The sequence below is a fragment of the Natator depressus genome, chromosome 3 (genome assembly GCF_965152275.1).
Source record: "Natator depressus isolate rNatDep1 chromosome 3, rNatDep2.hap1, whole genome shotgun sequence".
In the NCBI taxonomy this organism is placed as follows: domain Eukaryota; kingdom Metazoa; phylum Chordata; order Testudines; family Cheloniidae; genus Natator; species Natator depressus.
In genome coordinates this window covers 9,001,059-9,025,026 of record NC_134236.1, presented here as the reverse complement: position 1 = coordinate 9,025,026, position 23,968 = coordinate 9,001,059, and the positions used below count along the sequence as shown (strand labels likewise).

Genomic DNA, 23,968 nt, shown 5'->3' with positions numbered 1-23,968 from the left:
CTATTCTAATCACAAGGGTGTGAATCGAAGGTCCCTTCAGTCTTTAGCCTCGGGGCTGAGACTTCCAATATGGGAGCTGGTGGTAGTACGGATATACCATACACTCCATGGTATCCAGACTATGGTGGATACCTGCCCGTTAGGAAGTGCACGGAGACCTGCTACACCTAGGCTACCAAACAGCTAAGAGATGGTAACAACTTCCAGTCATTACAGACCTGTAATGACTGGCTATGAGATGCTGAACCAAAGGTGAAGGGCTGCCTCTCCCATTTTTTAGTCCCTTCTAACATCAAGGGCGTCCAGCAACAATTGGGATAGGTGAGGACCACTGACAGTTACAAACAAATATTTTTCTATTAGTTCAGGGATTCTTCTTCCTCCTGTAGTATCTCTCCCTAGAGACACAAAAGGCAGTGCTCAGGTAACTCCACTGATCCCTGGAAGATTTTGCCAGCCTTTTCAAATAGGCAGAGAGGATGACACCACCTAAGAACAACTCCCGCAGTTTACCCTTCTGCAGTGCTGCTGGTACCACTAACAGTTCAGAGTGCTGGGCATGGTTTCAGATAGAGTGGAACAATTAGAGTCATAAGAACGGCCATACTGGGTCAGATCAAAGGTCCGTCTAGCCCAGTGTCCTGTCTTCTGACAGTGGCCAATGCCAGGTGCCCAGAGGGAATGAACAGAACAGGTCATCATCCCCTGTTGCCCGCTCCCAGCTTCTGGCAAACAGAGGTTAGGAACACCATCCCTGCCCATCCTGGCTAATAGCCATTGATGGACCTATCCTCCATGAACTTATCTAGTCAATAGGAATTGAGTGTGTTCAGTGCCTATGAAAAGTCAGGACATTTATTTAGGTGACTAAATACAGGTTTTGATGCCTAACACCAACCACCCAAGTTTGAAAATAATGGTCACATATTAAGAAAGTCTAGTCATTAATTACACACCATTGTGCTGCGCTCAATACAAGAGAGAAAAATAAAGAAAGCCCCTGCCCTGAAGTACTTAGTTATTACTCCTTGCAAAAGCTCAGCCAGGCAGGTAATTAAGAGCAGTTCTGCTCATTTGACTTGTGATGAACATGGGGGTGCTCTGTGGTGCATCTGGATCTTTACCCCAAAAAGTACTGTAAGTATAGGGTGGGGAGGTGGTATGTCAGAGGGAGCTGACAGGTTCGTTACCCTTCCCCAAGGTCACGGGGCCTTGGACTGCGAGCTGTTAAGACTGAATTGGTTTAACTGCCAAACAACATAGCTACAATCATGGGGGAACTCTTATGGCCTGGCTGGCTGGGAAACACCAGTTACTGGCAAATAGATGATCTTACACCATGGCCCTGTCACAAAGGCCATTGAGCCATATGGTAAGTGGGCTCGGGCACACACAGGTTGGGTGGTGTTTTTGGGGGGTAAGAAAGGCAATTGTGCCTAAGAAGGGGGGGCACAGTCTGGGGCATATGTTCTCTTGAAGGCAAACTGGGATGAGGCTGGGTCTCAAGAGCCCCTTGCTTTCCTAAACTAATGTAAATTGGGTCTGTTCTTTCCCTGTAACACCAGAGGAAAGCCCGTTGTAACTTAGCTCGTCGCGAAGCGTAAGCATGGATGAGCCTAGGCAGGCATGCAGGCTGCTTGTTGTTTTGAAGTCACTTTCTGCAATGCTTTGTTCCGTTTGCGAATAAACATACTTGTTTTAAAAGGACATTGAGCGTGGTGCATCGCCGGTCACTGTCACCTCCCGAGGGCCCCCATGGGACTGAGTAGGGCTCTAGTAGGGGCTAATCAGGGTTTAGGAGCTTCTTCTCTAAAAGTCCCTGGCTGGGTTGTGCGGGTGTGTGCCCAGGCCTGCCCACTCCACTGGGCTCCAGCTCAGGCCCCTTGTTTGCGACGGCCAGAACCAGTCCATCTAGTCCTTTGCTGTTCCCAGAGCTACTTCCCATCTGTGTAGTCTTCCCCAGCTGTCAGCCCTGTTTCTCCCTCTTTGGGGTGGTGGTTTTGTCTGGCAGCTTCTCATCAGTCTGCTGGAAGGATCCTCTCCCTGCAGTCTCTCTGGCAGCCACTTTTCTCCTCTGAAGTTCCCCATCTAGCTGAGCTCCTTAACCTTTTAGCATGCCCCAGTGCCTCCCTGCCTGACTGATTAACTCCCTGAGTAACTACTCCCAGGTGAACTTGAGCTGCTTCATTCTCCCTTGTGGAAGTATCAGAGCTACCCTCTGAAACTCCTGAAGGGAAGAAATGCAGGCGTCCAGTCAGACCTGCACAGAAGTGGTTGGCATACTTGGTGGGTAAGGATTGTTCTCTGAGCCTGGTCTAACTGCAAAACTACACGGCAGGATAAGTAAGGGCATGAGGCCTGACACTGGGGGGATGCACTCAAACAGACCAAAAGGGGACAGTGGTGCAATGAGCTCCATAACTGTGACATTACTGAACTGGGAAACTGAGGCACAGAAAGGGGAGGTGATTTGCCCAATATCAGAGGGATCCCAAAGTTCCTAATTTCCCCTACTTAGTCTGAACTCTTTTCTCCCCTCCTTCAAGGTCCTGCCCTCAAAGAGCCAGTCTCCAGCAGATTTGCACAAGCTCACGTTGGCAGGGTTCACACCAGGGTTGGCCCATCCAATCTTAAGCATGAGCAAAGCTTAAGAGCTAGAGTGCCCAGCACCAGGTACAACAAGTTGAAGAGGGAAGCAAAAGCAAAGGTATCAGGAATGCACCCACTTAACATTGCTGTAGGATCATCCTGCTGCAGCTTTTCCAGAGGCCTCCAGAACTTACCATTCTGATGAGCTTGGAGGAGTCAACGTGTCTCCCAAGGGGTCTGGTGGAAAAACTTCGTTTTTTCCTGCAAGGATGAAAAAGACACAAAAGATTCACTTTGCTCCTCTGGAGAATGCGTGGAAAGTTTTTCTGATGTTCATCACCTTTCTGTGCCCAAAGCCACCAGCTGCACAGATCAGAAGGGGGCCAGGAGATATTTCCTGACCCCAGCCAGGACGGAGAGAGGAATTGTTTAGGTGGGTAACTTGGAGTAGCAGGATCAAACTCCGCTAAAAGGAAGCTCAGGGAATTCCTAATGGCAAGATGACGACTGCAGTCTCTTCCCAGACAAAGGGTGGAAGCCCAGTCACCTGACACTCTAATGCACCGGACCCTCGCTAGAACGCGGGATTCGGGATCCATGCGCGGTACCGCGTTAACGCTGGGACTCCGTTAGAATGAATTGCAATTAAAGTAATTAAATTTGGGATCCATGGCTGCAACCGTGTTAAATGCGAATTTGCGCTATACAGACGCGCGTTCTAGCGAGGGTCCGGTGTACTGGAATGGACTAGAGCAGATGGAGGCCCAGCATTGGCTGGGGGATGGGCTAAGATGGAACCCAACACAGGTTTCCCCATCAGCAATTTCTAACACGTATTTCCGTATTGTCCAGCCATTTCCTCCTTTTTTCACAGACTATGAATAATTACACTGCGGGGCGATGGGCACCTTAGGCAGAGAGAGGCATTGTAATGAGTGCCATGGCTTCCATGTGGGGTCTCAGAGCCCAGAGCCTGAATGTCTACACTGCAATTTTAGAGCTCTGCGAGCCCGAGTCAGCTGACCTGCGTCAGCGCCACGGGTCTATTAGTGCAGCGTAGACCTGCCCCGTGAGTATTTTCACTCATTTCAATGGGCTCAGGAGGAGACCCCAATCCAGCAAAGCACTTGAATATTGACCGCGACAATGGCACGAGTCTCCTGCTTCAGTTCAGGCACGTGCGTAAGTCTTTTGCTGCTCCTGTGTGGCAAGCCAGGGTGTGAATTCCCAGCATGCCGCGCAGTAACGCTTCCCAGGAGCAGTAAGCCAAGCTGCACTCCGGGGCTTTCACTGCACCGGAGCAGCGTCCACGTAGGACAGAGCTGCATGGCCAGGTGGTGCACTGTAGAGTCACATCTTGGCTTGCCACACAGTGACTTGCTGTGCACCAAACCCTTTGTGGTTTTGTCTCATCTGAAAGATGTTGCATTGCCTGTTAATCCCCCTTCTCCCCTCCCCCTTGCGGAGCCCTCTGTGCGCACGCTCAGGAGGAGCAGCACACAGGATATGAGTGGCAGAGTGACCGGGCCCTTCCCTCCCCTGGCAGCCTTTCAATGTACGTGGGGCGCCTTTTCAAGCGCACGACGCAGCCGACAAAAGGAGGCAAACGATACTCATTTCCACACAGGGCGGAAACAGCTCCTGTCCCGGGGGGGCTGGGCGTGGCTCCCCACTCCGTTTTGCAACGCTGGTGCAGTGTCACGTGTCTCCGTGACCCCTTACTCTCTGTCACAATGCCACGCGCTCAGATTTGCCCCGGCCACCCCTCTGTCACGATGGAGCAGTGGCTGGGCCACACCTGAGCTGGTGCCATAACCCCGTGTGCCAGGGCGCAACAGCCGACTGCTCTCAAGCGAGCGTGGGGTGGGCTCGCTCGCCAACCCACCACCAGTGACCCCTCGCTCTGCCCCCCCCCCCCTTGGTTTTAAGACCTGGCTCTGCCAATGAGGCTATACAGATGAAGTCCAACACAGTACTAACAGCAAGAGATGTACTGAGCCAGTGGTTTTCAGTCAGGGGCCCAGGGCCCCCTGTGGGGCCCGAACAGGTTTCTGGGGGTCCTCCAAGCAGGGCCAGCGTTGGGGCCCAGGGCAGAAAGCTGAAACCCCACCGCATGGGGCTGAAGCCCGGGGCCCTGAGCCCTGACACCCGGGGCTGAAGCCAGAGCCTGAGCAACTTCGCTTTGCGGGGGGCCCTGTGGCCTGGGGCCCCGGGCAATTGCCCTGCCTGCTACCCCTTAACGCCGGCCCTGGCTTTTATATGCAGAAAACCAGTTGCGGTGGCATAGGTGGGCCGTGGACTTTCTATATCCTGTTGGGGGGGCGGGGGGGGGGCAGAAAGAAAAAGGTTGAGGACCCCTGTTCGAAGCGACATGAAACCTGGGTAGCCGAATTCCCCTTCTGCCCTGTGAGCGTTAATGGCTAGAGTTAAATTGCCACACAAATACTCTTTCCCTGCCAATGTGTGTGAGCTGATGCCACCCAGTGGCCAATCTGGCAAAGCGCACCTCCAGGGGAGACATCTCACAGCACCATGGCACACAGTGTAGTTGAGAGACCAGCTGTACCCTCTCCAAACTGGCCCAGTGCCTGGCCACAGCTTTGCTTCCTTCCCTGGAGTGAAGGGGAAGCATCTCTGTCCCTCTCATATGGTCCTTTCATCCCCTTCCCTCTACTTGCTCTGCCATAAACTTTACGGGACCCCCATTAAGGCTGATCTGTATTATCCTCAATCAGGCAAGGAGATTGGCATCAACAAATGCAAGGTGCGCTCTCTCTCTCTCTCTCTCTCTCTCTCATCCCCCTCCCCACAGAGGCGCTGTCACATCAGACAGGGTGGTGAGCAGCCTAGCATGCAGATAAATGAAGACCTGTCAGAAATATCCAGCTCACAACCTAGGCCTGATATTTGTGCTAGCTAGAAAATTAACGCTTTGATTCATCCATTGCTATGGCCCAATTTTTGCTGGGGTGCAGGAGGGGGAGTCACACTCCTTTACATGCAAATGCCCTTTGACCTGCTTATGTTCTCTGATCAACGTGTTAGGGATGCCTGGTCTATGCTAAAGCAGGGCCCTGCTTTAACTGAGTTGATCTAGAGCGTATTACGGACATGCTTAAACTTAAACTGGTACATTTTTAAAATGGTTAGTAACCAAATTAAGCTATCAGGTTTAAACGGATTTAAGAGCATCTACACAGGAGTTTGCACCACCTAAACTAAATCTATTTCAAAACAACCCTTTAGTGAAATTGGTGCAGCTCTGCATATAGACCAGACACTGGTGCAAAACCCATTTTCACATATTCATAGGTTAGGAACCATTGTTATCCTCTAACCTGACCTCCTCTATGGCACAGGCCATAGGACTTCCTTGAATTAATTCCTGTTTGAACGAGAGCTTATCTTGATTTTAAAGTGATGGAAAATTCACCACAGCCCTGGATAAGTTGTTCCAGGGATTTTTAACAGTGAGGGGTAATTAATTTCCACCTTATTTCCGGTCTCAAATTGTCTAGCTTCAATTTTGCACAGGCACAGTGTGTGAGCGCCAGGGGGTTACAGCGATGGAAGTACATCAGTGTAGTCATACCAGTGCCAGTATTCCTAACCTCAACGAGCCCTTATATTCCACTCCGAATTTGGTCCTTTGTCCCCAGGGCTGACAGCCCTGCCCAGCACCTTCCACCAGCAGCACACACCATGAATAATGAGAGCGAGCAAGAGTGAGAGATTTAGGAGGGAGAGCACCTACCTTTTAAAGGGGATGCAGAGAAGGAGCAGGAGAACTGTGAGCAGGACAGGGACAATGGATGCTAAACTCCATTGCAGCAGGCAAGAGCTGAAAGTGACTTTCGAATACTCTGGTCTCTCTGCCGAAGAGGGAGCCATGCGGCCAGGTGGAAGGGAGGGTGGGGCAATAAAACCACTGAAAAAAGAAACGCACAGAGCAAATAAAAATCACAAAGAATACCAACCTGCAACATTTGAATTATTCAGGTAGCCATGTGCATCAGAAGGAGGTGACATATGTTGTTTGTACAAGGGCGTGCTTGTATCTAAAGGTTTGTGTGGAGGTATGATGTGTAATATGTGCGTGTGTAGAGTTTAGGGAGGTGATGTGAGCTGGGGATTGGATTTTGGCAGTAGGTGAGATTCAGCTTTTCCCAGAACAAAGCTTTATTCTGAAGCGTTCCTGATTGAAAGGGACTCAGAACACACCCCAAGCCCAGCAGCAGGGTTTATGAAACCTACAAAGGTTTTATGAACCCTCCTGTAACAACCAGAGAAATGTTACAAGAGGTTATTAAACATCCGACACTGCAAGGGAGGAACACCAAATGAACAGCACCAAGTGCTAGAATATTGGAACCAGAAAGCAAAAATGATCAGCAAGCCCTTGACCTCAACCCATATTCATCCTATAGCTTCACTTCTCCCAGGCTGGCTGCCTTTCAGCTTGAGCGGGTTAGAAGAAGATGGAACAAACAGTTTTGTCAGGAAATGCAGTTCTGCCAAAATCAAAAACACTTCATGAAATTGACATGATTTTGCTAAAATTTTGTTTCAGAGTAAGAAAGGGGAAAGTCCTGACACCACCAAAATGTCCCATTTTGACATTTTCGTCATGAAACATTTCAATTTTCCTTTTGAAAAGGACTTTTCTTTCCAAAGTTTTATTATAACATAATATGAAAAATAAAAATTAAAAAACTAGGGCTGTCAGACGATTAAAAAAATAATCTCAACTAATCACAGTTTTAATCGCACTGTTAATAATAGAATGCCAATTGAAATTTATTATAGGTATTTGGGGATGGTTTTCTGTATTTTCAAAACATTGATTTCAATGACAACACAGAATGCAAAGGGTACAACGCTCACTTTCTATTATTTTTTATCGCAAATATTTGCACTGTAAAAAAAGATTTAAAAAAAAAAAAAGGCCTACTTGCATTTGCCCAGCCTGCTATCTCACAGCCTTAGTTACTGGGGAAGCTGAAGTGCCTTATTAAGGGATCGCTTCCTGCTTCCCGCCAGTAGGAGACAGCACTCCCATGGCTGCACAAGGCAGCCTGCGAGCCATTGGCTTCTTGGAGAAGTCTCCCTGGAGCTCCAGCACTCACCCCTGCCGTCACCAGGACACTATCTTAGCAGCTCTCCTAACTCTCACCCTGGCAGCACCACGATGCCCTCCCGGGCCACCGCAAGGGAACGAGGCCTGGATTGTGGATTGGGAGGGAACAGAAATAGGAGGTGAGATTGTCCCACTCAGGGTCCCCTGTGGAATCCACAGGGGTGGGGGGGAAATCCTGCAAAGTGGGCAGAGACAAGGAAAGGAATAAAGCAGCAAAGGAAGGGGGTGTAAAGAGGTGACAAGACATCTAGATCAGTGGTTCCCAACCTTCTCTCTGCCATGGCAAACCTTGAAACTTTTAATTATTTTGTCTCCAAAATGATCTCGCCCTCTTATCGCCTCGGTCCAAGCTGTTTACCACCCTGGCCATTCACGTCATGCACTTTATTGTACAGCCTGTGAGGTGCATTTTCGCTCGACTCACAAGTTCACACCAAGATGCCGAATACAAAAATGAATTGTTTTATTATATGATGAACAAATAATACAGAAGTTGTACCAATCAAGAAACAACAGCTAAAAATATTATTATGTATCAAGACTTATTTTATTACCTTTTCATCTCTGAGGCACTTCTTTCGTATGGCCCCGGCTGCAGGAGTTCTCACCTCCACATCTCTCTGTCCCCTGCCCAACAATGAATTCTGCCCCCAAACCTCCAAATCAGTCCTGTGGCCCCAGTTTCCAAATCAGTTCTACCCTGCGGCCCCCCATCAGTTCTGTCCTTACCCTCCACCTGTCCAGCCCCCACCTGACCCCAATGCTGCTCCCACCAGTTCTGCCCCCCCGGGTCCACCACCTCACCCCCAGCTCCCACCCCAATTCAGCTCCCCTGCCTGCCTGCCAGCCTCACCTCTTGAGGGGCTGCAGCAGGGTCCCCGCTCCTCTTCCAGGCTGGGGAGGGGCAACTCCAGGGGATCTTCCCCCCGCCCCTGGCTGCGGGGGAGGGGGGAGCGGACCCATTGCTCACAGGAGAGGGAGATGGAGCTCTGGTTGGTTGCTCTGCCACTGGAAGAGGAGGAGGGGCAGTGAGGCAGACGGCCAATCAGAAGGCAGCTTCCCCCCTTTCCTTTCCCACCCCCATCCTGCAGGACTCAGATTTGCTATCGTAACCTGGCTTTGGGGGATGGAACGTGACGCGTGCATAATATTGGAAAGGGGCTTCGTCCCAGAGAGCAAAAGTACAGACTGGGATCCGGCTCCAACACTCATTAAAATATAGAAGGGAAGGGTGTTTTTGTTCTCGCTTGTGGTTCTTGAAAAAAATGACACGGCACACTGACCTGACACCCACAACACTGCACCATGGCACACGGTTTGGGAAACACCGGCATCAACCTTTACAGCAGGGCTCTCCTCCTGACTTTACCTCACACTCCCCATGTAACCTTGGGCAAGTCCCTTCCCTTCACCGTGCCTCAGATCCCTATCTGTGCCATGGAGGGAACCACACTTCTCTCCTTTCTCCGGGGAGTCGGGAGAATGAATGGACATTTGTAAAGCGCTCCAAGAGCCCTGTATTTAAAGGCACTTCAAAGGAGTGCCGATGACTATTTCTAGTGTTCAGTGCTTGGGCCTGCGACCCCTCTCCTGTGCCATTCCACGTGCCTGGAATAGTTGCCCCCACCACCCTCCATCTCTGGGAAGAGCCTTTAAGAACATACCTATGCCATGAACCAGTCAAGCTGCACTGGCCCCACCCTGTTGCTCTGTGTATGATCTGTCTGGTCTTGTACTGTTTGCATTCAGTCAGAGCTAGCTCTTTCCGAGCAAGGGCTGGGTTACCTGTTTAGCTGCAACCTTCTCCTGTTCAACACGGTGTTCACTAATAATGAAACGAGCTAAAATACAAGAGAAGTGAAAGCAACACGTCCTTTCCAGCAGCATGAACTGTATGGAATGTGCCGAGACAGTGATGGATTGAGCCGAAACTGGGCTCGGCCCAATAGACCCAACAAATCACAGTGCTCCTGGCTCTTTTCCTGTGGCTGCTCCCCATTCTCAGGAGAGATCCAGCACACTCTGACAGTGCCCACCCCTCTAACATTAGTGGGCGGGTGGGAGGGGGGCCTCTCAGCTTAGATCTCCATGTATCCTCACCTTAATCCAGCCCTGCATTAGATGCCACCTGGAAATAGACAGGGCAAGGATGGGGGAGAAAGGACATTCAGAGCCAGATCCGCAGTTGGTGGAGCCCTGTTGCCTTCCCCAGCTAAGGATCAGACCTTCTGTTCCTAATTTCCAAAATTAGGGAGGAAAAAGACAACCAACGATTTCCCAAAAGAAACATTTGCTGCTGCCCCACCCCCCGAAACCCAGTTCTCAGCCTCATGAACCACGGTATTGCTCTCTCCCACCAGAAGCTGAAAGGGCTTCACTAAAATCAGGCAGATTTCGCTCCTCCCCAGAAAGAAATTAAAGTTCCCTTTTTCAGATGACAGACTAAGAAAACTGGCCCTCAATCTGCACTGGAAAAATAGCTGAGACCCTTGTTCCTTGGGTGGAGTAACAGATGGATTATATTAGCATAAGTAGCCCCGGGAGAATGGTAAAATTTAGAAGAAGAATTTGTTACTTTTCAAAAAAAATAAACAAACCCCAAACCCTGGAGCAGAGGGGACAAAGATGAGACTCCCAGAGAAGCAGCCGCAAGATCCACGTGGTCCCGGGAAACAACAAACAGGATGATCCAGTTTTGCTGAGCCTGACTCACCAGAGAGGCTTGCATTGTTTTCAGCTGCACTGGCGTGATTTATTTCAGTTCCTCCTGGTTTTGACTGGCCTCAGATTGAGACGCTTGGAGCAAAGAATCTAAGACACATACCAGCATTGCTGTGTTCCAGCTGATCCTTCACCAGCTTAGCCTGGGACCCTGAGTCTTGGCAAAGGCAGTTGATTGACAACAGAGACTTAATGTCTCCTCTCTGCTGCATTCATGCTCCCTGAAAGCTCTTGCAGGCAGGGACTCCTGCTATTGCTCAGCACATCTATGTTTGTACAGGGCTACCACCTTGTGTATTCATGGTGACATAGAAACAAAGTGATGATAATAACGGGGCCGACTTCTTAGACATTCTCAGGCCTCACACCTGCAAAATGAGTTAGCACAAGTGATGTTGCCCTTACGATCGTGTCTATATGGCGACAGGCGGTACTGCAGCATGGTAGACATACCTGCGCTAGCTTTAATTTAGGAACAGAAGTGGGCTAGCTGCCCAAGTGCAAGCCTGCTGGGGACCTATTTGGGTTGCTAGCCTATGCTGAAGCCCATGCCTCCATGTCTACAGTACTGTTGTTACCAGTGCTAGTTAGATTCAAGCGAGGGCAGGTCTGCCTACCTGTTGGCACATCATTGACTGCTGCATAGACATAACCTTAGTGGCTAAGGACCACGAATCACAGTAGGCAGGGAATGCTTCTTTAGCTCAGCTGGTAGAAGCCTTTGGCGCGTAAGGGCTCAAGGCCCAACTTTGGAATGGAGTCTGGGGAGTTGACATGCACACTTACCTGCAGCACGTGTATTTGTTACAGTATAATATCCCCAAACCTCACCACGCTTGTTGGCACTCTCAGCCAGGAGGCTAAGGCCTGAATTCACCACAGAGACCAAACTCCTAGGACCGCACTGGAGGGACTTCTTTCAGAGCAGCGTGCAGGCGGCAAGGTGGTGCCCCTCACCCGAGAGAGGTAACGGGGGCCAAGGGGAAATGTGCCAAAATGGTCTGAATTCTTCCTGGAATGGCTCATTCAAAGAGCAGTGATGGGAAAAAAGAGTATCTCCGCTGCAGAACCCCTGCCTTGTGGAGTCCCACAAGGATGATTTCTCTCTACGGTCCTTTTCAACCTCTTCACACAACTGATAGGTCAATTGGTCAGATGACACTCACTCAAGCGCCAGTAATATGCAGATGAGACAAAGTTGTTCCTGTCCTTCACCACGAACGACCATGCCACTACCATGAAGACGGCCCAGTGCTTGGCCGAGATCAGCTCATGGATGAGCAGCTGGCTGAAGCTGAACCGAGGCAAGACAGGTGAGGATGGTGGGCAGAGGGAAGTATTTCGAGGAGTTTGCAGCCATGCTGCAATTGTCTGTGGTTGAAGGCACCTACTCTCAATTGGTCAGTTCAGTCCATGCTTTAGGAGTACTCTTCAACTCTTGCTGACACTAAGGTCTGATATAGCAGCAACCACAAATACTACTTTCTATCAACTCTGGTTGTCTAGGAAGCTCTGACCCATCCTGATGGATGATGACCTGGACTTGAGCACACCTTTGTCAATGCCTGGTTGGACTACAGCAATGCAGTATACCTGGGCATGAAGCCTTCAGCACTTAGGAAATGCCAACTAATTCAGAACTCTGCAGAGCGTCCCTTCAGCAATACGGACGACTGTGAGCACATTGCACATCTGCTCTACACCAGCTTCCTGGAGATTTTGGGATCAAGTTCAAGGTCTCGCTTCTTAGCTTCAAAGTGCTCCTGGGTGCAGCCTATTTAAAATAGCCGAAAGCTCCAGGATGAAGACCCTGCTTAACAACTCTGCTCCCCTGGCACAATGGAACTCTCAAAAATATGGGAGCAGCTTGTCTGTGGAGGAGACAGAACGTTCTCAGGGGCTGGTCCGAGCCTGTGGCATGAACTCTCCCAGGAACTATGGACCACCACAAACCTCACCACTTTCCACTCCAAGTGCAAGGTACTTTTCTGGGACCTTGCTTTCTCTAACAAATACAGAGCAGCGGGTATATTTAAAACAAAAAAATCCAAAAACCTAAAGCCCCCACCAAAACAAGACATTCCAGTGTATGTATTTCTCCCCTTGGGGAGAGGATGAGAGAAGATACAACAGGTGACAGGTGCTTAGGCACAGTGGTTAATGCACCAACTGGGAAGCGCTCAGATGCTATAGTGATGAGCAATGAAGATGGTGTAAGAACCTAGATAGAATAGAATGGAGGATTTGCATCATCCATTCGTATTATACCTACTCTGAGTACCTTGGGGGCTTAGCTCTCCAGCGTCTACACCGTTCACCAGCACTGAATGCACTTAGAAACAATATGATTCTCCAATTCCCTAGGCCTCTGTAGAATTTCCTCTCTGAACCTTTACAAATTAGAGAACCCTAAGAAAACAATATCTCATTTTCTTCCTAATGATATGTGGTCTGGCTACTCAAGCAGAGGGCAAAGCTTCTTGACTTAAAACACCACACCATAGGGAAAATTGGCCATCTAAATTTAGTCTCTAGAGGAGATCTCAACAGCTACAAAGCACCTGCCCTCAAACACCGGAAAGAGATCATTAATCCACCGTCAGTCATCCTGGCTGATCACTCGCTACGGAAAAGTGCTGAATGTCCAATGCCAATAATTGCCAAGGGCGCACTGCAGGAATAGACCCCAAGTGCGGAAGGAAGGTTAAGCTGAAGACGGCTGGACTTGCACTTAAGGCACTGGATGGGGACTGAGGAGGTTGGGGTCCAATTCACAGCTCTGCCACAGACTTCCTGTGTTACCTTGGTCAAGTCACTTAGGCTTTTAACTCCCACTGATTTCAATGGAAGTTAGGAGCCTAACTATCTAAAAGGATCTGAGCCAGTTTGTATTTTAGTTCCTCATCTGTAAAATGGGGATAATACAACTTCCTTTCTCTCAGTTTTTGTTCATCATATCTGTTTAGACTGTAATCTCTTTGGGGCAGGGGCTCTGTCTTTCTAGGGATGAGTACAGTGCCTTGCACAATGGGACCCCAATTTATTATTTCAGATAATGACAGAAGAGCGCATCATAGTCGTGTCAATTGCAATATACTTATAGGTCAGAAACACTGTGTTATGAGGTCTGAGGCAAGGGCTGGGATCCAGGAATTCTTGGCTTCTAACCCTAATGTGCTGTGTGATCATGGCAAAGTCTCTCCACTTTTCTGAGACTCAGTTTTCCCATGAAAAAAATGGGAATAGTAATTATGAACTACCTCAGGGTGATTTGCAGAGCCCCGCGCGGATACAAAATTTGTATCATCTGGTCGGCAGTCGTGGCCTGTGGATATAGACCAGATATCTGCAAATTTGCAGGGCTCTAGTGATTTGAGAATTGTTTCATTAATGCTTGCAAAAGGGTTTGGAAGCTGGGAAATGCTACATGTCATTTCAGATTCCTACTTCCCTTCTTCATTAGGGGAGGTAGTGTAGCCTAGTGCACTGGACTGACCAAGCCGCTTCATCTCATTGTGCCTCAGTTTCCCCATAAAGTGGGGATAATAATACTGACTGTAAAAGTGCTATGTGATCCCTGAATGAATTGCACTACAGAAGAGCTTTATATTGTAATTAAGGAGAGCTGGTCTAGTCACTTTTTTCTGCATTCCTACTCTATCCAAGAAACATTAAAGAAAGCTCATCTCACAAACCACTTAGATGGGTAAAGTGCTTGCAGAATAACTCAGGTATTTCCGGCATCTAAACTGCAAATGAGATGCAAAACCCTCACTTGACAGGCTGGTGATCACATTAAGTTATATTACAGACCAAACTGAACATTCAGAATGAAATCTGCATCCCCACCGCTCACTGAGCTCATCCTTATTAATAAAGAGCCATAGGGATTAGAGGTGTGAGAGACACGGGAGGCTGGTCTTATAGTACAGATGGGCAGAGAGCATTAGAGAGGTTGCTCCTAGAGAACACACCAGGACTTTCTGCATCTCAGACACCTTCTAAGAGGAGGAGAGGAATATGTTAAGGCAAAAGACAGACACGGAATACGGAGCAGTCATCATGGATCCAAGACAGCTCACAGTGGAAACAGCAGGAGCTTCTGCCTGGTGAACGAGAGGGAAGCTCTGAGCACTGAAGAAAACCAGATTCCTGATCGAGCGGCACAAACAGAAAGGTGCCGTCTAACTGCAGAGATTGGCTAGCTCGGGAGGAAGTGGAAAAATATGGACCAAGATTTCCAGGAATAACTAGTGGATCTGGGTGCCCATCAAGACAAGGTCCTTACAGAGGGCTGGTGAAAAATCAGACCCCTTTAAGGTGTCATATTGGAGCACCCAAAATCCCTAGGCACTAGTGAAAAATCTTGGCTGCAAGATATGTCTCTCTTACAGCCTAGTTACTCACAGCAAGTGGCCTGTTCTCAAAGAGGAGCAGCTGGGGAACAAGAACCAAGAAGGAAGTGAAGAGAAAAGTAATAGCAGCTGGTGGGTAGAGAAGTGATAACAGCTGGGGGTGGGGACACTAGTCAGTACCAGGAGCAGTGTGCTTCTTTTCACCAGTGGTCTGGGGGGCACACACCAACGTAATGGGCTTGATGGGGCAGTGCTAAACCACGAGAAGCTGTTCAATAGGCATTATGCACCTAGCGTAGACAGATTAGCTGATCACAGCCGATCTTAGGGCCATGGCCAGCTAACACATATTTAAAGGCTCCTGTGGGAGTTTGCCAAGGCAGTTTTAAAGGCTTTTAAAGCTGTTAAGGGGTGTCTGAGTGAGGTACCAAGTTGTGTTTTAAAAAACCTACTAGCTACCAGATTTTCAAAAACAACCAATTTTTCTAGCCTACAGAGGACCAAAGTGAAATCTGATTCACCAGGAGGGAAAATTATTTTTATTCAGATTGCTTACAACTCATTGTTCTGCCTCTACCTCCCACACCTATTTAACTCAAACACAAGAGAAACACTTGGGAGAAAGGTCTCTGTTAAAGATCCAATCCTTTCCCCCCTTCACAACTTTTTCAGTGAAGGGATGAGAAAGCTCCCAAGGAAATCTTGACCACCAGATGGGAGACAGGAGTTGTCATTGGTACTTCTACAGAGGAAAAAAAGCCCAGAGAAAACCCATTAAAAAACACCCCCCACACTATTTTTAGAGAACCACCAAAGTTTCAGGCCTTCTTTATGCTTCATAAAGCAGCACAAGAGGAGCCCAAGCTAAATTCCTCCCCCGACACCTCAAGTCACCTTGAAGGGTGCTTGCCAGAAACCGTCTGCCAGCCTGATCCAATGGTTAGGACACTGAGCTGACATTCAGGAGACCTGTGCTCTAATCCTCACTGCCACCTTGTTGGTGATCTTGGGCAAATAATATTCCCTCCCTGGGCCTGTGTTTCCCTCATCCCTGCACTGTCTGTTGTGTATTTAGAATGCAAGCTCTTTAGGGCAGGGATAGACTCTCACTGTGTGCTTGCCCAATGCCCAAGTGCTAATAAAGTCAGAGAGGGCCCGGCCCAGAGATACCAGGCGCCAAATATTCCCCATCACATTAGTCCCTCAGTGATTTGCCTCCCTCCCTTAGGGACACAAAAGCAGTCTGGTAGGAGACATCAGCCACCTCTTTTCCTGACCTGGACTCCCAGGTTCCCCCACCCCACGCCTTGCATGTGACTCAGATCTCCTCCCAGTGTGCAAACAGGGGATTCTGCCATCCCCTCGCATCGCAATTCCTGGCCACCTCCCCACCAGTCCTCATGTCACTTCATAACCACCCCCTGAACACGCCCATTTTCCCCACAACTCCCCAGGCCACTTCACAACCACCTCTCCCCCCATACCACTTCATAACCATGGGGAAACCACCCCTCTGAACCCCCACACTCTCCCCAGAACAACCACCCCTTCCCCCATACCACTTCATAACCATGGAGAAACCACCCCTCTGAACCGCCACACTCTCCCCAGAACAACCCCCCAGGCCACTCCCTAACCACCTCTCTGAAACCCCTGCCACTCTCCCCACACACCCCCATGCCACTTTATAAGCACCACCCCCAGACACTCCATCTCCCACACCCCCCATGCCACTTCATAACCACCCCTCCCCAATGCCTACTTCATAACCACCCCTCCCAGACACCCCATCCCCCCACATCTCATGCCACTTCATAACCACCCTGCTGGTGCCCCCCAGATCCGCCCCACAGCACTTCATAACCACTGTCCTCCAAACCAACTCCCTGCAATTCCATAAGCTCCCCACTTTTACAGAGCCATGCCCCCTTCTGCTGGCAACTCTGAGCTCCCCCTGCATCTAGCCTGGAGACCCCCAAACTCTGCAACCCATTTTCACACACCCCTGGACCCTGCCTGTCCCCACTTCAAACCCACAGGGAGAAGCCCCGCCTTGCCTCCTGTTCTCCCCTATCTGAGCAATGCAAGGCGGCAGGTTTAATTCCAGGAGGAGGGAGGAGAACCTTCCCAAGGCACAACTCCTGCAGGAGAGCAGAGGAAGAGGGCCCCCCTGGGGAGCACAAGGGGCTTACTAAGGGATATGGGGCAGGCCCCTTAGGAGGGCAAAGGGACTTCCCATGGGAGAGAGTAGATTGCCGCCGCCCACAACTCAGGGACAGCAGAGGAGCCCTGGGGAAGAGAAGGGGGCAGGAGTCACCCCTGTATCCCACCAGGGAGAGCAGGGTGCCCCATGCTGGTTTTCCCCAGGGCAGTGCAGAGGGAAGCCCCAGGAGAGAGCACACAGCTGCTATCTCCACCCTTATTCCCACTCGCTTCTCCCAGAACAAATTTTCTGTGAGCACAAAGCCACTCACCACAAGGAGAAGCAAGTCCCTGGCTCAAAGTCTCCTGCAGTCCCAAGCTGTCCTGCCTCCTGGAAGGGGGACAGGGGCTTCCTTCTCTGCAGGGAAACTTTCTCCCAGCTGTGAGCTGCCTTCCCACAACTGCTCTAAACTTTGAACAGGAGCCTGTGGGTGGGTGGGTAGCTGCTGGCTCAGAAACTTCCTGGTTGTGCAGAGTCAGCCAGGGCACAGAGCAAAGACATCTGCCAAAACCAACAGATCCACCTGTGGCTATACAGGTAAAAGGGGCCCAGATGGAGTCCACCCAGCATGGGAAGCAGCCATGGCCCCATAATGGGGCACAAAGGAAACTAGGGATGGACAAAGTACCCATTTTAAAGAACTGACCCAACCCTTTATATTGACCTATCCACCCAGCAAGCCCCCTTTTCTGTAGAGAGGGGTCCAACCAATCCCCAGGGCCGAATTAACTCTCCTGTGGGCCTGGGGCTATTAGATTTTGTGGGGCCCCTGTATACAAGTCTTTTTCCTAATTTAAAACAAAATTTAAAACAATTATGGCATTGAGGCTATTAACGCTATACTAAACTTGCCTTTTAATTAACATAGAGCTGTTCTGTGGTTACATTTCAGTCTTAAAACATGTAGAATATAGTTAAGTTAATTCAAGCCTACTTCTTACCTTAGAACAGCTGATATATTAGTTTCTTTCTGGGAGGGAGTTTGGATGCAGGAGGGGGCTCCAGGCTAGGGCAGAGTGTCGGGGTGCAGGAGAGGGTGAGGGGTGTGGGCTCAGGGGCCGCAGAGACGCGCCAGCAGCCGCCTGCTTCCGGGAGCGACATGGGGCATCGCATGCAGGCAGCCTGCCTGAGCCCTGCTGCTCCAGGGCCCCCCCTTAGCCTGGGACTCTGGGCTTCAGCCCCTAAAGCCCCTGCATTAATCCAGCCCTGCCAACCCCCCCTCCCCCGATCTGAACACCCCAGAACTTTGAGGGGTACATAACTGAAATTCAAACCCAGATGAGGGTCTCAGTTCTGCCACTTGCTCCAGTCTTTGCAGTGGGCTGAATCATCAGTTGAGATCCTATGTGTCCGTATTCGATTCTGAGCCTTAGATGGTCCCCCTGCAGCTCTGCTGGGGGGGGGGGGGGACAGGGTTCATGACCACAAGGTATCAGTGCTTAATTGGTCCCAGGGCTGAGCCCCGGCATTTCTAGGCTTGGCAGTTCCTAGCCCCGGCACCTCTGGCCCTGCTCCATCAGTTATGAATGTAAAAAAAAAAAAATTGCTTGGACCTCCACACCTCTTTCATTACAAATTAAGCACAGTAAGACACCCCCCAGTGACTTCCCCAGAGCTGCTTCAATCTCCCAGCATCGCATAGAGAAGCTCATCACAGCATTCCAGCCACAGCCTCATGCTGGGGATCTAAGCAGGGTGGCTGAGTATCCTGAAGCTCCAGTGTAGGAAGAATGGTTTTCCCCCAGCCCTACTAATGGGTTTGTGTAAAGAATAATTATTAGGCCTGATTGTCCATTGTCTTGCAGCTTGTGCTGTCATTGACACCTGTACAAAGTAAGGGTTAAAAAGCATCAGACCTGAGTGCTAGCATCCGACTCTCACTTTATACAGGTGTATATGATTACACAAGGCAACAGAGACTTAGCCCTGTTTTATAATCCCAGGAAACAGACTGATCTTTTTGCATTCCTCACTCAGTTAATCATTGCAGTTTGTACACTCTAAAAAAATACCAAGCAGGCTGGGAAAGTCATAGATTCCAAGGCCAGAAGGAAGCATTGCGATAATCTAATCTGACCTCCTGTAGAATACAGGACAGAGTACTTCCCCAAAATAATTTCTAAGGCAGATTTTTCAGCAAAACATCCAGTCTTGATTTAATTGTCAGTGATAGAGACTCCACTGCAACCCCTGGTAAATGGTTTCAATGTTTAGTTACTTTCACCCTTACAAAAATGTCTGTCTTATTTCCAATCTGCATTTGTCTAGCTTCAACTTCCAACTGCTGGATTGTGTTATACCTTTCTCTGTTAGATGGAAGAGCCCATTATCACATATTTGTTACTCATGTAGGCACTTGTAATCAAGCAACCCCTTGAGCTTCTCTTTGTCAAACTAAATAGATTGAGCTCCTTGAGTGTATCACACTAATGCATGTTTTCTAACCCTTTAATTATTCTTGTGGCTCTTCTCTGACCCCTCCCAAATTTATCAGCATCCTTCTTAAATTGTGGGCACCAGAACCGGACACAGGATTCCAGCAGCTGTTGCATGAGTGCCAGATTCAGATGTAAAATAACCTCTCTACTCCTATTCGAGACATCCCAGGATCGCATTACCTTTTTGTGGTCACAGAGTCAGACTTAGAGCTCATGTTCAGCTAATAATCTATCAGAACCCCCAAATCGTTGTCAGAGTCACTGCTTCCCAGGATAGAGTCCCCCATCCTGTAAGTATGGCCTGCAGTCTTTGTTCCTAGATAATACATTTACGCTTAGCCATATTAAAATGCATATTGTTTGCTTGCTTGTGCCCAGTTTACCAAGCAATCCAGATCGCTCAGAATCAGTGTCCTGCCCTCTTCATTATTAACCATTCTCCCAATATTTGCTGCAAACTTTCTAAGTGACAATTTTATATTTTCTCCCAGGCTTGGCTAATTTTTCCCCGAGGGTGCTCCAGCCCACGGAGTCAGCACCTATGTTTCAGCATCATCCATTGTAGTTTCCCCTTTCACCAGTTCCTTAACCACCTTCTGATTTTCATATTAATTCTTCTCCAGTTTAACTAGTAATTTCCCATGTGGAACTGTATCAAATGCTTTCCTGAAATCCAGGTAGATTAGATCTACTGTATTTCCTTTGTCTCGAAAATCAAGTATTGTCTCAGAGAAAGACATCAGGTTGGTCTGATGTGATCTACCTTTTGTAAAATTTGCTTTTCTTTGGCATGGTGACTTCCTTTCCTTTGATCATACAAAGTCCCTTTGTTCAGGAAATGACTGAGGAGCATGCGTCACAATTATGCTACCTTAATAGCTTGCTAGAGTCTTTCATCTTCCCTCTAGTTAATTAATGCAGATTTTTCTTGACAGCACTTCCAATGTGAAATCAGAGTCTGTATGTAGATTTTCAAGCATTTTAAAATATTGCTCCTAGAACAGAAATGTTGGTCTCAGGGCAAAACTTACCAAAGGAGCCCATGCAGGATGCAAAGAAGACAAATCCTGTGAAAGCTGGCAAGGGTAGGCTGTGAACTTATAGTGCATGGGTGTACCTCAGGTTCAATGACTCCAGCAGATCACCTTGTGCCATCCAGTTACTGTGACAACACACTGCCTGCAAACATTCTAGCATGAACAGAGCCTGAGGGCTTGTCTACACTTGAAATGCTACAGCAGAGTAGCTGCACCGCTGTAGCACTTCAGTGTAGACATGACCTACACCGACAGGAAGGGTTCTCCTATTGGCATAGGTAATAGCTAGTGTAGTGCCCATCTATAAAACAGGGAAGGAGGAGGATCCTGGGAACTACAGGCCAGTCAGCCTCACCTCAGTCCCTGGAAAAATCATGAAGCAGGTCCTCAAGGAATCCATTTTGAAGCACTTAGAGGAGAGGAAAGTGATCAGGAACAGTCAGCATGGATTCACCAAGGGCAAGTCATGCCTGACTAATCTAATTGCCTTGTATGATGAGATAACTGGCTCTGTGGATGAGGGGAAAGCAGTGGATGTGTCATTCCTTGACTTTAGCAAAGCTTTTGATACGGTCTCCCACAGTATTCTTGCCAACAAGTTAAAGAAGTATGGGCTGGATGAATGGACTATAAGGTGGATAGAAAGCTGGCTAGATCGTCGGGCTCAATGGGTAGTGATCAATGGCTCCATGTCTAGTTGGCAGCCGGTATCAAGCGGAGTGCCCCAAGGGTCTGTTCTGGGGCCCGTTTTGTTCAATATCTTCATTAATGATCTGGAAGATGGCATGGATTGCACCCTCAGCAAGTTTGCAGATGACCCTAAAGTGGGGGGAGAGGTAGATATGCTGGAGGGTAGGGATAGGATACAGAAGGACCTAGACAAATTAGAGGATTGGGCCAACAGAAATCTGATGAGGTTCAACAAGGACAAGTGCAGAGTCCTGCACTTTGGACGGAAGAATCCCATGCACTGCTACAGACTAGGGACCGAGTGGCTAGGCAGCAGTTCTGCAGAAAAGGACGTAGGGGTTACGGTGGACGAGAAGCTGGATATGAGTCAACCGTGTGCCCTTGTTGCCAAGAAGGCTAACAGCATTTTGGGCTGTATAAGTAGGACCATTGCCAGCAGATCAAAGGACATGATCATTCCCTTCTATCCAGCATTGGTGAGGCCTCATCTGGAGTACTGTGTCCAGTTTTGGGCCCCACACTACAAGAAGGATGTGGAAAAATTTGAAAGAGTCCAGCAGAGGGCAACAAAAATTATTAGGGGGCTGGAGCTCATGACTTATGAGGAGAGGCTGAGGGAACTGGGATTGTTTAGTCTGAGGAAGAGAAGAATGAGGGGGGATTTGATAGCTGCTTTCAACTACCTGAAAGGGGGTTCCAAAGAGGATGGATCTAGACTGTTCTCAGTGGTAGACCAAAGCCCTGAGGTAAGTGGGAAAACGGGATACCGGGAGGAAGGACAAGCAGGAACGTCTGTGAGGGGAGGGCTCCTGCCTCATACTGAGAATGAGGGGCGATCAGCAGGTTCTGTCAAGTGCTTATATACGAATGCACAAAGCCTTGGAAACAAGCAGGGAGAACTGGAGGTCCTGGTGATGTCAGGGAATTATGACGTGATTGGAATAACAGAGACTTGGTGGGATAACTCACATGACTGGAGTACTGTCATGGATGGTTATAAACTGTTCAGGAAGGACAGGCAGGGCAGAAAAGGTGGAGGAGTAGCACTGTATGTAAGGGAGCAGTATGACTGCTCAGAGCTCCGGTACGAAACTGCAGAAAAACCTGAGTGTCTCTGGATTAAGTTTAGAAGTGTGAGCAACAAGAGTGATGTAGTGGTGGGAGTCTGCTATAGACCACCGGATCAGGGGGATGAGGTGGATGAGGCTTTCTTCCGGCAACTCGCAGAAGCTACTAGATCGCACGCCCTGGTTCTCATGGGTGACTTTAATTTTCCTGATATTTGCTGGGAGAGCAATACAGCGGTGCATAGACAATCCAGGAAGTTTTTGGAAAGCATAGGGGACAATTTCCTGGTGCAAGTGCTAGACGAGCCAACTAGGGGGGGAGCTTTTCTTGACCTCCTGCTCACAAACAGGGAAGAATTAGTGGGGGAAGCAAAAGTGGATGGGAATCTGGGAGGCAGTGACCATGAGATGGTCGAATTCAGAATCCTGACACAGGGAAGAAAGGTAAACAGCAGGATACGGACCCTGGACTTCAGGAAAGCAGACTTTGACTCCCTCAGGGAGCAGATGGGTAAGATCTCCTGGGGGACTAACATGAAGGGGAAAGGAGTCCAGGAGAGCTGGCTGTATTTCAAGGAATCCCTGTTGAGGTTACAGGGACAAACCATCCCGATGAGTCGAAAGAATAGTAAATATGGCAGGCGACCAGCTTGGCTTAACGGTGAAATCCTAGCGGATCTTAAACATAAAAAAGAAGCTCACAAGAAGTGGAAGGTTGGACATATGACCAGGGAAGAGTATAAAAATATTGCTCGGGCATGTAGGAATGAAATCAGGAGGGCCAAATCGCACCTGGAGCTGCAGCTAGCAAGAGATGTCAAGAGTAACAAGAAGGGTTTCTTCAGGTATGTTGGCAACAAGAAGAAAGCCAAGGAAAGTGTGGGCCCCTTACTGAATGAGGGAGGCAACCTAGTGACAGAGGATGTGGAAAAAGCTAATGTGCTCAATGCTTTTTTTGCCTCTGTCTTCACTAACAAGGACAGCTCCCAGACTGCTGCGCTGGGCATCGCAACATGGGGAGTAGATGGCCAGCCCTCTGTGGAGAAAGAGGTGGTTAGGGACTATTTAGAAAAGCTGGACGTGCACAAGTCCATGGGGCCGGACGAGTTGCATCCGAGAGTGCTAAAGGAATTGGCGGATGTGATTGCAGAGCCATTGGCCATTATCTTTGAAAACTCGTGGCGAACGGGGGAAGTCCCAGATGACTGGAAAAAGGCTAATGTAGTGCCAATCTTTAAAAAAGGGAAGAAGGAGGATCCTGGGAACTACAGGCCGGTCAGCCTCACCTCAGTCCCCGGAAAAATCATGGAGCAGGTCCTCAAGGAATCAATCCTGAAGCACTTAGATGAGAGTAAAGTGATCAGGAACAGTCAGGATGGATTCACCAAGGGAAGGTCATGCCTGACTAATCTAATCGCCTTCTATGATGAGATTACTGATTCTGTGGATGAAGGGAAAGCAGTGGATGTATTGTTTCTTGACTTTAGCAAAGCTTTTGACACGGTCTCCCACAGTATTCTTGTCAGCAAGTTAAAGAAGTATGGGCTGGATGAATGTACTATAAGGTGGGTAGAAAGTTGGCTAGATTGTCGGGCTCAACGGGTAGTGATCAATGGCTCCATGTCTAGTTGGCAGCCGGTGTCAAGTGGAGTGCCCCAAGGGTCGGTCCTGGGGCCGATTTTGTTCAATATCTTCATAAATGATCTGGAGGATGGTGTGGATTGCACTCTT

The 23,968-nt window shown here is 48.9% G+C and overlaps 1 protein-coding gene across 1 annotated transcript in view; it reads right to left on the bottom strand.

Annotated features, from left to right (window-relative positions):
- LOC141983736 (uncharacterized) overlaps window positions 1–17,376 on the bottom strand; it is a 58,921-nt gene extending 41,545 nt beyond the window's left edge. Inside the window, exons 1-3 of the mRNA XM_074946762.1 lie at window positions 17,277–17,376; window positions 6,344–6,517; window positions 2,784–2,850 (exon numbers count right to left, since the gene is read on the bottom strand). Of these exons, the coding sequence (XP_074802863.1) occupies window positions 2,784–2,850; window positions 6,344–6,480 (204 nt within the window). The 5' untranslated portion in view covers window positions 6,481–6,517; window positions 17,277–17,376. The remainder of the gene's footprint in view (window positions 1–2,783; window positions 2,851–6,343; window positions 6,518–17,276) is intronic.
- Between the last annotated feature and the right edge of the window lie 6,592 nt (window positions 17,377–23,968).